This window comes from Podarcis vaucheri (assembly GCF_965113315.1).
Source record: "Podarcis vaucheri genome assembly, chromosome: 8".
Lineage (NCBI taxonomy): Eukaryota > Metazoa > Chordata > Lepidosauria > Squamata > Lacertidae > Podarcis > Podarcis vaucheri.
This window is the reverse complement of record NC_138766.1, coordinates 80919050-80934559: the sequence shown is the minus strand read 5'-3', so window position 1 is coordinate 80934559 and position 15510 is coordinate 80919050. Positions and strand designations below refer to the sequence as shown.

The 15510-nt window shown below is 46.9% G+C and overlaps 1 protein-coding gene across 23 annotated transcripts in view; it reads left to right on the top strand.

Moving 5' to 3' along the window:
* MTSS1 (MTSS I-BAR domain containing 1) overlaps positions 1-15510 on the top strand; it is a 150259-nt gene that overhangs the window by 130303 nt on the left and 4446 nt on the right. For 2 of the 23 annotated variants that reach the window (XM_082235592.1, XM_082235593.1), the window contains 7 exons: positions 183-290; positions 1013-1110; positions 3841-3967; positions 8978-9097; positions 10683-10883; positions 13493-13657; positions 15159-15330. In XM_082235592.1, coding sequence (XP_082091718.1) covers positions 183-290; positions 1013-1110; positions 3841-3967; positions 8978-9097; positions 10683-10883; positions 13493-13657; positions 15159-15330 — 991 coding nt within the window. Of the gene's footprint in view, positions 1-182; positions 291-1012; positions 1111-3756; positions 3968-8974; positions 9098-10682; positions 10884-13492; positions 13658-15158; positions 15331-15510 lie in introns of all 23 variants that reach the window. The other 21 variants (XM_082235609.1, XM_082235591.1, XM_082235602.1 and 18 more) reach the window with 17 other exon arrangements.

Genomic DNA, 15510 nt, shown 5'->3' with positions numbered 1-15510 from the left:
AAAATATTATATAAAAAAAGAAAGTGATGAGGCTTTTTTCTTTACTGTTTAAAGAAGTGAGTGGTGCTTATGCCTTGACTTAGTAAGATGAAGCAGTTAGTTTGTTGAAGTTGACCCAAATTGCATAGAACTCAGTAACACGGCCAGTGCTGATTTTCTGTTGTTGTTTTTTAATCTTCCAGGAAGAGGAAATATCAATGCTGGGCGAAATAACTCACCTGCAGACCATCTCAGAAGACCTGAAAAGCCTCACTATGGACCCTCACAAGCTGCCGCCATCAAGTGAGCAGGTTAGTTTGACTGAGGAAGGGCTAATCTGTTCGGTTTACTGTGTTGACTCAACTCCCAAATGGTAGAATTCCATATATGTGCAAAAGCTTAGGACAATGACACATTGAAAAATCTTCCCCATGCAAGCACTATCGATATGATTGACAGCTGCCCAAGAACATGGTAACATCCTTGCCTAGCTCCTCTTGGGGTGGCCGGCTGTGGGGGCTTCAGGAGGAGAACTTCCCAGTAGACTGTGCCCTTGACCTTAATCTATGTCAATTTTTTCCCAGCCTGGTTCCCCCTAGATGTTGTTGGACTACAACTCCCATCATCCATGACTGTTGGTCGTACAGGCCGGGGATGTTGGGAGCTGTAGTCCCAACAAAATCTGGAGGGCACTGGGTTGAGGAAGTGACAGTGTAGCTTCACTAGATTTCAGCAAGCAGCACTTGGAATATGGTTGGCAGAATCTTGAATAAAACTGGTTGTGTTTTGTAAGGGTTTTGCTGGTATGGAGGGCTCTGAGAAACGTGTGCTTCAAGAAAGGGAAAGACTGAAGGACCGTGATAATAACAAGTCCGTAATGTTAGAAATAAGTGTGCTGCGGTGTTAGTAGGATATGCTTAACTTGATGCCCTGATAGGATTGGTTGACCTGACAGCAGCTAGCTAGTTTCAAGCCACCAATGACCAATTCACTGGTGTAAATAACCATGCATGGCTATCTCCTGATTCTCCAGGTAATTCTAGATTTGAAAGGCTCTGATTATGGCTGGTCCTATCAGACTCCTCCATCATCTCCCAGTACCACCATGTCAAGAAAATCCAGTGTGTGCAGGTAAGCAGAAAAGGCACATGATCTGTTTCTATGGGAACCCAATGTTTTACGCTAATAAATGCCCTTTATTTATTTATATGCTTGGATCCTGCTCTTTCCTCTAGGATGTTTGAAGCACCTAGGAAGGACCACTCAGTGTTCATCCAGGCACTGATGAGATCCAACACCTTTTGAGGGCTCAGCCACATGCGCCATTTATCCCGTGATTTCTAAACATGTTTTTCTTTTGTCCTGCCGCTTTCCCCAGGAAAACCTGTGGTTTACTGCTGAATCGGCACAAATGTTAATTAGGTTTTCTGCAGATTGATGTTTGTTCCGATTCAGCGGCAAGCAGTCAAAAGCAGCAGGACAAAAGGAGAACCTCTCAGACCCTTGTCTAGAAATCACAATCTTCTCCACGCTGCGACAAAATGTTCTCCCCAACCCATTCGCGGGCAGTGAGCTTTTAGTCTTGACTCACATCAACATAATGGTGTTTTAAGATGGTTGAATCTGGGGGTACATCTGAATTTTGTAAAATAATGATTTGTCTACTCTTTGTGATCATCTCCTTCTTGAGATGCTATTGATAGAGTGAAATAGAATTGTTGAGCGTTGTTATGACAGCCATACAAAGAGGCTCTGAAAAAACATCAAAGGTAAACTGGCCACTGACCATCCAGTTGTCGATTCGGGGTCTGGTATTCTTTGCCACTGTCTCATGAACCCACATACATTGTAAATGTTTATACAATTGTTCAATCGTACAGCAGGCTTAATTTCTCAGTGGCATAAACTGCTTGGATGCCTCCCGTTTCTCTTCCAACTTCTTTGAGTAAAATTCTTTACTGAAAATTATTCGGTAGTACTTTACTGTTCAGTACTGATGAAATGCAGTTCAGAAAAAAAGAGTTAACTTTTTTATTTTTGCGTGTTTTGAGCATCTAGATCCCCCTTTGACCTCTTCCATGAAAACTGTTTTCTCTCTGCTAAAACAGTTTGGCAGCATGCATCTCCTCCTTCTCCCTCACTCCTTGCCAGGCACACCGGTGTCTAATTCTCTCCTTTTCTCCACCAAAAGGAAGACGTTCTGCTGTATGTTCCTTGCTCCTGCATTTCTTTTTAGCCTTAAATGCTATTATTATTGTCATTATTTTTAACAAATTTGCCTTCCGAATCACATGGATTGGAGAGCTGAAGCACCCTACGGCATGGTAGACCAAGATGCCCCTTGCATTTCCCTGCGTAGTGAGCTGTCTGTGCATGCATACATACAGTATCTATAGACAGGAGATCTATAGATATTTCTATTGACAGCGGTAAGCCCAGGCTTTTCAAAATGCAATATCCTTAACAAGGAAAATGGCTGGCCGTACAATCCCAGCAGATAAACTAGGCAAGATGGTGGGAGATTCACATGACCATCATCTCCACAGGCAATGGGACCGTGTAGCCTCTTGTCTCCCGCAAAGCAGATTGCCAGCTCTATTTATTGCTTAAAGGGAATCCTCAGGAGACCCCCATCAAAGATCTCCTGCTGTCTTCATGTGGTTGAGCCCAACAGTTGATAGTATTATGTAAATAGAAGCTTAAAGGAGAAAATAGCCAGCCCTCTTGGGTTAGCAGTGAAACCCCTCTTCTGCCTTAAAATTTTAAAATTCTGCTGCAGACTTTTAACCCCAAGGGAGGGTGCCTTTTCTGGCGATAGGGCGTGCTATGAGAGGAAGGGACACGACAACCTCAGGAGCAGAGTGAGGCCACTGCTTGCATCAGCAAAATTGAGAGGCAAGGCAGGTCCAGTCCACGGTGCATAGTCTGCCAGAAGTCTCTCCTATTCCAGTCCCATTGAGTACCGGGATCTGTACCCGAGTGCAGTAGTGGTTTTGCTACCACTCCCATTCACTTGCAAAGGGAATCTCTCAGTAGGACGTTCCACATGCTGGTTAGCTTTTTGTTCGGGTGCTGATGGGATTTCTTACCTCGGGCGCCTTGAGGCAGCCTAATCCAATGCAGCATTTCAAATATACCCCTAGCCTACAATGGAATTGTGTCCAGCAGAGTCAGTGCTCTTGCAGACCTTCCATTCACACAGTGGAACTTCCTCTTCCTCCTCCTGTGCTCCTACCCCTTCAGATCGGCTCTGAGGTTGCCCCTAGCCCTCTGCAGCAGATTGGGGTGGCGTGAGAGGAGAAAGGGAAGTTTTGTTGCATGAGCAGAAGTCGTTCCACTCGTGCAACAAACGTTCAAGTTGACCCAAGCTATCCCAGCTTCCTCCCCAGTTGTCAGCCGTTTCGTTCCATGCTGGTAGCCTGGGGTGGGGTGGGGAACCAGCTCCCTCCCGCTTTCCTGCCTGGTCTGCTGTAGGAACTTCTTCCTTTGCAGAAACAGCCCCTGACTTGTTCATTGCCGCTTTCTAGTACCACTCGATGCTGTCGATTTGCCATTTTCCATCCGATTCCTAAGGATACTGCAGTTCCTTGCGACTCTTACCAGTTTCCTTCCGCTAGTTGTGCCATTTATTTATTTTATTCTTTGTGCTGCATGCCCTGCTGGAGAACCATGGAATGTTAATTGTCCTGTGCGGTCTCTTCCCCCTCCCCCCCTTTTTTTTGTTTCTCTTCCCCCCTCCCCCTCCGCCCTCGTCTCTCTTCCTTTTGTATCTCACAGCAGTCTGAACAGTGTAAACAGTAGTGACTCACGGTCAAGCGGCTCACACTCTCACTCACCCAGTTCACACTATCGCTACCGCAGCTCCAACCTGCCCCAGCAAGCGCCGATGAGGCTGTCCAGCGTGTCCTCGCACGACTCCGGCTTCATGTCCCAGGACGCTTTCCAGTCCAAGTCGCCATCCCCCATGCCGCCAGAGGCCCTCAACCAGGTATGCCTAGGGAGCAGCGGCTGCCCCCGCATGTAGCACCTTCCGTTTCTCCCCCAAGATCTCCAAGGGCTTCTGTGCTCATTGTGCTTTTTGTGGCTTCTGCTTTGGGTTATTTGGTTGTCTGCCTGCTGCATTACTCTACTGCAGGAGTAGGGAATATTTTTCCAGCCCAAGGGCCGCTATGCCTTCTGAGGGACTTAATGGGGGCCACGTGTCAGTGGTGGGTGGGGCGAGAGGCCAAAGTGGGTTGAGTATATGTAATCATTTCCATTGTATGACTAAACAACAACAACAGATAGGCTACATGATTACAGACCTCTTCTCTCTCATCCATTCAGGAAAAGCAAGAGGTCAAGGGCACCTTCTAGCCAGGCACAAAACACACAAGGAGGGTGTGAAATAGGACCAGTGAAGGGGGTGGCAAGGAGTGTGACCTGGATAGAGTCTAATGTGCTGGATAGAGAGTCCTGGGAGGTCACATTTGGCCCCCAGGCCTGAAATTCCCCACCCCTGCTTTATTGGGCAGACTACTGCTACTTTCTAATTCTCACCCATCGCAAATCGTGTCTTAAGCCTGGCTTGCAGTTGCCAAGAGGTAAACCCAGCAATTGCCTCCTGCCGCTGCAGCCAAAGGCTAAAATGCGGGGCCCTTTCACAGATTACAGGAAAGATGTTTGCATCTTCCCGTCTTGTCTTTCACATCGAGTTGATCACAAGAGAAATGCACATGCGAGCTGTCAGGGTATGTCCTCCCTAGCACTCCCTCTCCCCTGTCTCCCTCCCGCCTGATGCGCTCCAGATATCTGGGGGCTGCAAACAGGGTGGTGGTGCCGTGTTAATTTTACCTGTGGTTGACGATAACAAGAGAAACTATAAACAACTGCTTCCAGTGATGCAAATTTTAATCAGTATCCCATGGATTCTGCCATCCTGCAACTCAAGTTTAGAACCTTCCTCCCATTTGCTATGCGAATTCTTGCAGTCAATGTTCAGTGATCTGACAGCTGCCTCCTGGTGGCTCAGCCATAATTATTCCCCTATTTTGTACCATCCTGGTGGCTCAGCCATAATTATTCCCCTATTTTGTACCACCCCATCCCAAGCTATTTGATGCCCCAAAGCTTACCCCAGAAATGTTTCCCTTCCTTCCATTAAATTTCAAGCTCTACAAAAGAGGTGTACAGCAACTTAAGTTGAAGTGAAAATAGTAAAAAAACAAAACACACAAAAAAACCCCTGGGTAATAATTCCATATTTACAGGATATGAGAGCACTTCTGAGAGCAGATCTCATATGTTCAGGAAGTAGAATGTGGCGTTGCTTTAGATACCTGACAGAAACGGCTTGTTTTGAGACCACGCTTAGGGCTTGTTGTAAAATCTCTTGGTGCAAAGTTAGCAGGGACGGGAAAAGGCTAGGCTGGAAGCCTTCTCCCTGAACAGCTGCCTTTGCGTGTGATGCTGGGATATTTAACAAAAGTGTTGCATTCAGACATGCAATTTTCCCTGCATGCCCAGTGAACCAAAATGCTTCAGGGAGCACTATGCCACACTCCCCTTGGAAAAGACTTGGAACTATTCCAACTAGGAGTTCTTTAGTTACAGGGTCCACAGGTCCACATTCAGCCCACATTAAAGAGCACTTCACATGCTGACGTGTTTAGTGTACACCTTAAGCCAAGATCTAAAATGAATGTGAACGCAAATCAGGTATGTTTGCAAACATCTGTATCGCACAGCGACACCTGTATCTCACAGGTACACTAATCAGTGATTAGCCAAAGCTGAGTCTGTTGCCAGCAGCGTAACTGGCATGGACTTTGCGTAATGTGTGAAATGGCCCAGACCATCAGTTGTCTTACTGTGCAACGCATTGTTTATTTTGCAAGGTGGGTTCTGCATGGTATTAGCTTTTATGAAGAGATCCAGCACACAATTGGGTTTTGGTCCACCACAGTTGTAAGCGATCCAGGTTTTTGAGTCACTAAATTCTTGGAACTATGATGTGTTTTGGAGCTGGTCACAAGTTGGACCTCTCCATGTGACCTTAGCTCCATGTGGATTTCTGAATATAAAGAAGCTGTTGCTCAGTGGGGAGAAATTCCCGTTCTTAATGTGCTAATGAATAGAGGAACCCCCCACTGCTGATCTAAAGAGAGACAGAGAGAGATGTCCATAGCATCATTTCAGCGAGAGGATAAAAGGGATCATTTTTATGCCCTGGATATTTCAGACTTGCTTGAATGTCCTGCTACTCATGCAGGCAGAACCCAGAAAACCGTTTAATGTGTTGTGTGTTTTAACCAACTGGCGGGCTTTCATCTTGGAGTTTTTATTCGCAAGACAGAGAAAATAACCTCGCGCTGCTGCGGGTCATCGTTTGAAAGCAGAATGTTGATTCTTGCGATAAAGCCATAGATGAAAGTGGTGTTCTGCTTTCTCTGTTGATGCTTTTTATGTGTTTTTAGCGGCCCGTTTTGTGTGAGTTCCGTTCTCTGTTGCTGAGGGACAAAAGAACGCAATGGGCAGTTGTTGCAACTTCTCGCGCCATGGAATTTAGGGGGTTGGGTGAAAGGAGGCAATTTGGCTTGGTGCGTATCCAAATTACCCCATAGCATAGTCAGATAGTCACTTGGGAGGCTTAAACTAGCAAGAAAGACAGAGGAGGGTTTTTTCCACAGGGAGAGTCAGAAATAGTCTTGCCTGTATGTCTTATAAAAGTGTGTAAACGTTTTGCAGGCAGTGGGTTTAAGCCCTCATGTACAAGCCTGTAGTATGAATTGCATCTCTTATAATCACCTCCATGAGTAGGACTTGCTTTTGCAATCCGCCCACCCTTATTTTGTTACATATGGGTGGGAGAAACAGGGCCTGCTTTGTGTAGGCCCTGGTTTATATGAGAGTTTCTTTCAGCCCTGCACCTCTCCGCATGTGCAGCCTACAAACAAGGGTGACTGATCTAGGTCTGTCCATTTCAAAAATCTAGCCTGCGTTCCAAAGTACAGTGGTACCTCGGGTTACAAACACTTTGGGTTACAAACTCCGTTAACCTAGAAGTAGTACCTCGGGTTAAGAACTTTACCTCAGGATGAGAACAGAAATCGCACAATGGCAGCGGGAGGCCCCATTAGCTAAAGTAGTACCTCAGGTTAAGAACGGTTTCAGGTTAAGAACGGACCTCTGGAACAAATTAAGGCCGTAACCCGAGGTACCACTGTAAGGGGCGACGTCCCCCTGTAGAAGCGCAGATATTGTGCACCCGTACAAAGCAAAGAGTCTCCGTTCTGGGCGAAGAAACCTCAAATTCTGTGCTTGGAATATGTAGAGCAGATTGTTGTATTTGCATATGCTTAATAGGGTTGTTGTTTCGATTCTTTGCTGAAGGCTTGCCTTGCATGCCTACACCTCCATGGGGGTGCATGCCTTTTGCTCCTGTTGTATACATTTTTAGCCCACTGCTATCTCATTGATGTGGGTCACTCTGTAGCAGGGCTGGGGGAGGGGGAACATGTGGCCCTCTAGGTGAGGTGGAGCCCCAGTTCCCATCAGCCAGTGGCCCAGGAATGATGGGAGCTGTAGTCCAGCAACATCTGGAGGGCCACAGGTTTCCCACTCTGCTCCTCATAGAATTGGAAGGGACCCTGAGAATCATCTAGTTCCAGCCCCCTGCAATGCAGACAAAGGATCGGACCTCACTTTATCAGCACCACCCTATGGCCAACAGAGCTATCTGGGCCAAACTAAAAGCACTGGAATGTGTGGTTTGTAGGTTTGAGCTGAAGAGCAGAGAATCCCAGGAAAAGATTGGATTTAGGTGATCTATGGCACAACAGGAAGAGCGTCAATTTATTGTTTCAATGTTGAGATTCTCACAACTCTCCAGATGTCTCAACACTAATTTGGGGAGGATAGTACAGACATACGGACAGCACAGGGAGACTGAGGTCAGAAACCCTAGTAATAGTAATTTATTATTTGTACCCCGCCCATCTGGCTGGGTTTCCCCAGCCGCTCTGGGCAGCTTCCAATAAAGATTAAAAATACATTAAAATGTCACACATTAAAAACTTCCCTGAACAGGGCTGCCTTCAGATGTCTTCTAAATGTCAGGTAGTTGTTTATCTCTTTGACATCTGATGGGAGGAAGTTCCACAGGGAGGGCGCCACTACCGAGAAGGCCCTCTGCCTGGTTCCCTGTAGCTTTGCTTCTCGCAATGAGGGAACCGCCAGAAGGCCCTCGGCGCTGGACATCAGTGTCCGGGCAGAAAGATGGGGGTGGAGACGCTCCTTCAGGTATACTGGGCCGAGGACTCTCTGTGAGTGGACTCTCTGACCACCAGCACCCCTCACGTAAGGCCGTATGGAAACATTGGGGTAGCTTCGAACAACTTCCCGTGAAGGAATCCACATGGAAAATGTCTGCCTGGTAAATATGGATTTACTTTCTCAAGAAAGTTTTGTGCACAGCAGCTGGTCTCCCGCTGCTGGCCCAGTTCTTGACAAATCCGTGTGGGGTTTCCAGATACAGGCTTTTCCCTAGGCACCCCTGCCTAGATTTTCCCAACTACCAGCCTCCAAAGGCAAGGCACGGCTGGAGGGCCTTTGCGTTTTGGTGCTGCTGCTGTTGGCTTCAGCGCTCCGCTGATCTGCTCCGAGGCGGTTCTGAAGGCGCCATTGCCTCAGCCCTTTCGATTGAAACTGAAATCTCAGCGGGGAGTTGGCACGTGGCATCATAGACGTTTGCTTCTTTTTAGAAAGCAGCAAATGCTCTGCCATTTAGGACCTTGTTGCTTTTGTCCCTCTTGCAGCGTTGAAGGCTTTCGGCTACGTTCATAACGATCGAATTTTTGCTCTGATCTCCTAACACTCTGCTTCTCTCCTCTTCCTCCTCCTGTGAATGTATTCGTTCCTCTGTGCTTTGTTGGGTTTTTGTTCTCCTGTTGGCTTGTCTTTCCTCTCCTTTGCTGTTCCTTGCCGTGTCATGGTTGCCGCTATTTTTTTAACCCAGCAGAATTCGTCCAGCTCTGCCTCCTCGGAAGCCTCTGAAACCTGCCAGTCAGTCAGCGAGTGCAGCTCCCCCACGTCAGTCAGCTCAGGCTCTACCATGGGGGCTTGGGCCTCCACAGAGAAGGTGAAAAAGGCTTCGTCTCTAAGACATGTTCTTTGATCCTCCCCGGGCTCTGAGACACACAGGCCCGAAATAGTTCTCCTGAGTGCAAATGAGAGGATGAGAATGGAAACCCATAGCAGGCATGTCCAAAGTCCGTTTCGGGGGCCTAAACAGGCCCGCAGGGGCTGGTTTAATAGGGCCCCTGCGGCAGTTTCTTAGTTTATTTCCTATTTCCTGGGTAAAATCCTAAAAAACCCTCAACAACTCAATCCTAAAAATAGGTTGGTCAGCCCTCACGGCCCTCACTTCATCAGATCTGACGTTAGGTGTCAGGTGCTTTGAAGGCCCTAAAAAGTTTGGATACCATCACGGCATAAAGGATCGAAATTGGGTACGGGGAACTCTTTGGACCTCCGGCTGTTGCTCTGAACTACATCGTTCATCACCCTTAGTCATTGGCCATGCTTGTGGGTGACGGGGAGTTGTAGCTTCGCAACATCTAGAGAGCTGAAAGTTCCCCGCACATGATCCAACTGAATGAGTTGAATGCAGCAGGAAAATCTGCCTCATGCTTCCAGCAGCACGGTTGCTTTTAACGCACAGTTGCCACCTCTTTGGGTGCAGTAACTGGCTTTGTGAGTCCCTGCCTGCCACGTTCTGGAAGTGGAGATTGTTCAACAGTGATGGTAACGCAAGTTGGAGCATTCACAAAACCATTTGCCAGGCATTTTGCAGTGCAGTCTGTGGCATGTCGTGGCTGTGTTCATAACCGTTAGCCCACGACAGAACCACTTTGGTCAATGCAATGGGATTGGCTCTAGGGAGCTTTTCTAATAATGCGAAGCCAAAATCTTCATGTGGTCTACTCATCACCTCCAATCATGCACAATCTCAGATTCTCTTTTTAAAATCAGATGCCCCCTGGCATGCGTAAATCTTACTGGCATTTTCAAGTAAAATAATAATTTGGGGATAATTTCCGATCTCCACCGGAGCGAGTGATTTTAAATTGGGGTCCATTCTCATCTGGAAACGCCCCCAATTCCTTCCATCCCCTTTCATTATGTTGTTCCTAGAACATGTCATTTTCTGAGGGTGAGCTGCTGCTGCTGCTGCTGCTGCTTCTCACTTGAACGCGCTGTGAAAATACTAACCCAGGAGGCGTATTAACAGCTTTGGAAAGATCGCACCCCATTGCTTTCAGAATCTGAGCGAAACTCGCGATTGTCCCTCAAGGAACGAGAGCATCCAAACTCCGTATTGTGTTTATCCGGCATGCATAACACTGGCCAACGCTGGGAGGTTAACTTCCCGTCCCCCCCAAAAAGGCTGCCTCTCTAACAGAGCACCCTAAAGCTGTTCAGCCCCTGAAAATGGATGTTTTGGTTTTTGAACGGCGATGCATATTTGAGTAGCATTAACAAAGCATGATCCAGCACTGTATGGGGTGTTGAGTTGCGAACAGTTCTCAAATCTCCATGGGGTATTTCCCCTTGACTCCCAGCAATGCATGCCTGATTCACCTTGTACCCCACCCCCATATTTTGTCCTATTTATATTAATTTCTCTCCTCTTTTTTCCCCTTTTTGTTTTGTTTTGTTTCCAGTTGTCTAATGGGTATTATCACTGTAGTTTGTCCAGTGGCCCATCTTTAGCTTCCGTTGGTGCAGGCCCTTCCCCTCATTTCCCGCCTGTCTCCCACGCATGGACCCGGGCTTCCTATTCCACCACCCTCCTTCCAGACTGCGCTCATTATTACACCATTGGGCCAGGCATGTTACCATCATCTAAGATCCCTAGCTGGAAGGTTTGTGTTTCTTTTTTTTGTTTGTTTCTGTCACCCATTCTCCTTTCCATTTCCCACTCCCCAACTCTACTGCAAGTTGTTGCTTCTGGAATCTCATTTAATTCTCAGTCGATTTCTCTGCCCCACCCCAGCTCGTAATACTATTCCGAATTCTGTGATCTGACGAGGGAGTCTCCCTTAGCTCCTACTCCCATAAATCAAGAACTTCAAAAGAAAGAAATCGGTGTTATCTGAACAAGCATTTCAACAGCTTTCCGAACTGTGCAGCACACTGAGACTTTGGGATGGTTCTAGGTTAACCGTTGGTGCTCTCTGGATAACAGTTTGATAGGACCTAATTGAGGGTGTGCCTCTTATTAATAAAGTTAAGAAGTAGGGAATCTTTTTCGTTTAACAGGCCCTGTTCCTCATCAGGATTGGACTCGAGAGCCAAATTTGACAGGTGGCCAGGGTTGCCAACTTGTCAATCAACTGACCTCACAATGACATTGGGTGTCAGGTGCTTTGAAGGCCCAAAGTTGCGACTTCAAAGCACCTAATAAAGTACTGCTAAAACAAAAGGGTTTTTCCTCCTTTTAGCAGGGCTTTCCGTGCAAACCCCTTTCTTAGGAAGCTGACCCTGCAGGCCAGGATTGGCCCATAGACTGGAGGTTCCCTAACCCTATGTTAAAATTAACACTAAAGTTGCTCATGGTATCTTTTCCAGGGGAGATCCCTTGAACAGGGCCTTGCATTTCCTGTTGGCTCTCATTCACAGCTTCACCCCTGGAAAAACTTGCTGGGACAATCACTCCCTAGTGTAACTTACGTTATTCTTTTTACCATGTGCACACACATGAAGTCTTCCTGCTTGAAGACTACATCAGTTACATTTGCCTAATGTACAGTTGGTGTCAAATGAGTCAGTTTACTAGGTTTCTAGATTGCTTTGAAAGGAGCACATTTGTTGGGAAGGAAGAAGGGAAGAAATGTATCTGCAGTGCCCCGGGCAACGCATTATTTGTCTGTCTGGCCTGAGAATCTGTTGGGAACGAGGGTGCAGATATGAGACCCAGACACTTGCATGCTATTTTGGTTTTGAAAGGTGCCTACCTGTGTACTTCCCTTTCTGAAATACACACCAGGAGTTGACCAAAGCAGGAGTGTTTCTGCTTATTTTAAAGGGGTACGTGGCGAATTAACACCCAGGTGCACCTTTCAGAAATGGTGTGCTTTTGGATTTGGGTACCTTACATGGGTTCAAAACATGGCATGAGAAACTGCCCTCATCTAAACGACGTAACAATGCACTGGGCTGAGTTTACATTTGAACTTAAAGTACTTTTGTCTTATTAAATGAATATTCACCGACAAAGTGATTTTTAAAAGGCCTTCATATGAAGTGGCACCCCCACCTACCCGCTAATATTTACTTTGTGTGAATAAGTAGGAGCTCCATGCTATTTACAGAAGCAGGGTATTTACTTGATTGGAGGAAGGCTGGGGAGGTTCAGCTCTTGCTAATAGATCTCCAGACCTGCATAGAAGTAAAAACTTGAGAGAGAGAAATAGCCTGCCAGTTTATTCTCTCCCTTACATCTTAAGGGAGCTTAATATATCAGTCCTGCTTTGTCTCCAAGCAAGATCTGGTTGCAAGGCTGATACCCATAGCAAGGACTCTTCCCTTTAGTGGAAATCCTTGGCACTTTTCAGATGTTTAAAGTTCCTCACATATTTATCTCAGTAACGCTTACAACTGCCTTCCCAGGGACATTTGTATTAGAACATCCCCCTTACTTCAAATTAGGGTCAAGGAGGTTTGATCTTGCCCTTAACAAATAAGCCTGAACATTATCTATTTATGGGGAAATTGTGATGGTTTGTTACCTGGGGTAGCTTTTGAAGTTACACATTTGTGGGGAGGGGGACAGGAAGCACAGATGTTTCATTCTTCCAGTTCTCTGCAGCGTTTTTAATGTCTGTTGCCTCTCCGTTGAACAGCTGTGCATTGCTATCCTGTCCCCCAAACCCTCCCACCCATTGGCCCAATCACATTAAAATGACGCCATGTTTCTGGCGCTGTATTTTTATCAGTGTGGCTGTAAAATAATTTTTTTAAAAAACCCAATTATTTCCTCCTTCAGCCATTTGGAAAGGGCCTTTGTGTGTTGGCAGCTTATTCCTCAAAATGGAGATTTCCCCAGCTATATATTAAAATAGGCTTAGGAAAACCAAGGTTTTATGAAATCCTAGCAATTGGAGCCAACAAAGTTGACTTCCTTCCGCTGCATTTCCTCCCCTGTCTGCTCTAGAGGGTTGGGAGAAACCCCAGAACAGATCAAGGGTTTTTTTTGGGGGGGGGAGGGACTCTCATCCTCAGCTTCCTAAGCCATCGCTTAGGAAGCTGAGATCATTACACCAGTCACTGACTCACTGCTGTGCTGTTGCTCCTGCAATGGAGTCAACCTGGCCTGTGCCTTGCTTTGAAGGCAAAGCTGTACATGAGTTCAGAAAAACAACATCTTAAGACTGGTGACGTTCCTTTAATAAAAAGCAGAGAGCCCAGCACGTATCTTTGCAGAGAATATGCAATCTGCGTAAACTTTTGACTAATGGGATTTTTTCTCTAGGATTGGGCTAAGCCAGGTCCTTATGACCAGCCCTTGGTAAATACTTTGCAACGCCGGAAGGAAAAACGAGAAGGAGACCCCGCCGGGGGAGCACAGAGTGGACCAGCTCTGGCCACCGAGGAAGCTCAGAGACCTCGGAGCATGACTGTGTCGGCTGCCCCAAGGGTGAGACTCGGTTGTTCTTTGTTGTGTCCCCAGTAGACCTGTTCATCCAGTACCAAATGGGCCCAACTGAGCCCCAATGGTCTTCTGAGTTGCACAAACATTTACTGCTTATCATAGAATCGTAGAGTTGGAAGGGTCCCAAAGGTCACCCACTCCAGCCCTCTGCAATCTTGGAATCTTGGCTAAAGCATCCGTGACAGATGGCCATCCAACCTCTGCTTAAAACAAGGAAGGAGGAGCCCACATCCTCCTGAGAGAGCCTGCTCCACTGTCGGACAGCTCTTACCGTTGCGCTTACTTGCAGAGCTTGAACACTTACCGTATTTTTCGCCCCATAACATGCACCTGACCATAACACGCACCTAGTTTTTAGAGCAGGAAAACAAGAAGAAAAATACTCTGAATGAAACAGTGGATGTATGATTTTTTCTGGTTCATGCTGTGGCCACAGACATGTGATCTGATGGTGAGTTTGGGGTAGCCCAATGCAAAAATCCTGCAAATCCATGTGGATCCATGCTTTGTAACCACAGTTTTGTACCATTGCAGCCTCAGGAAACAGTGGATACGTGATTTTTTTGGTGCGGGGTGTACCCATGGACATGCTATGTGATCTAATGGTGACCCAATGTAAAAATCCTGAGGATCCATGGGCTTTTACCTTCCCCCTCCCAGGCAGCCTCTGCTAGCGTCCCTCATCTCTCTCCTGATCCCCCCGATCAGCTGTTTCCTTTCAACACTCCCTTCCCTCTTGTTTGCCGTAGTGTCTTTTCCTTACCTGGAGCAGTTTTTTGCTCCTCCTTTTCTTCTAATTTCTCTCCTTATTGCTTTAGTCTTCCTGTTTCCCCCCCTTTGCAAGTTTGCTGTCTTTACCTCTAGCGTCCCTTATCTCTCTCCCCGATCGGCAAACGATCAGCGGCTTTGTTTCAACACCTACCTCTCTCTTTCAAAAGAAGAAGAAGAAGAAGAAGCATGATCTGGTTTTTGCCCCTGGGTAATTTGGCTCCAGGGACCACACATTCGCTCCATAAGATGCACAGACATTTCCCCTTACTTTTTAGGAAGAAAAAAATGTGTCTTATGGAGCGAAAAATACAGTACTTTGTGACGTTTTGGTTGGTCTGATCATCTAACGGGAATAATGTTGTAATAATCTGCTTTGTGCGGAAGGGGTCGTCACAGCAAGAGGCCCTTGGGGACACGGAGCAATGGATCCAAACTACAAGAAAGAAGATTCCACCTAAACATTAGGAAGAACTTCCTGACAGTAAGAGCTGTTTGACAGTGGAATTTGCTGCCAAGGAGTGTGGTGGAGTCTCCTCCTTTGGAGGTCTTTAAGCAGAGGCTTGACAGCCATATGTCAGGAGTGCTCTGATGGTGTTTCCTGCTTGGCAGGGGGTTGGACTCAATGGCCCTTGTGGTCTCTTCCAACTCTATGATTCTATGACCCTAGCTATCCCTGTTCCGCAATCCTAACAAGAGGCCTCTCTTGTCTTTTTAGCAAGGAGAGGAGATGGAGGCCTGCGAAGAGCTAGCTCTGGCTCTGACTCGAGGGCTGCAGCTGGACACCCAGAGGAGCAGCCGGGATTCCCTGCAGTGTTCCAGCGGCTACAGCACCCAAACAACCACACCTTGCTGCTCAGAGGACACCATCCCCTCGCAAGGTAAGCAATGTGCGTGTCCATTTTTTGCTTCTTTGGAACGGCCAAGCCAAGAAAGTTGCTGCACCTCTCAAGCTTTCTGCATGCTGCAGACTTTGTGCATTTTACAAAGGCTCATCATGCGTTGAAGAGATGGTACAGTGGTGCCCCGCAAGACGAATGCCTCGCAAGACGGAAAACTCGCTAGACGAA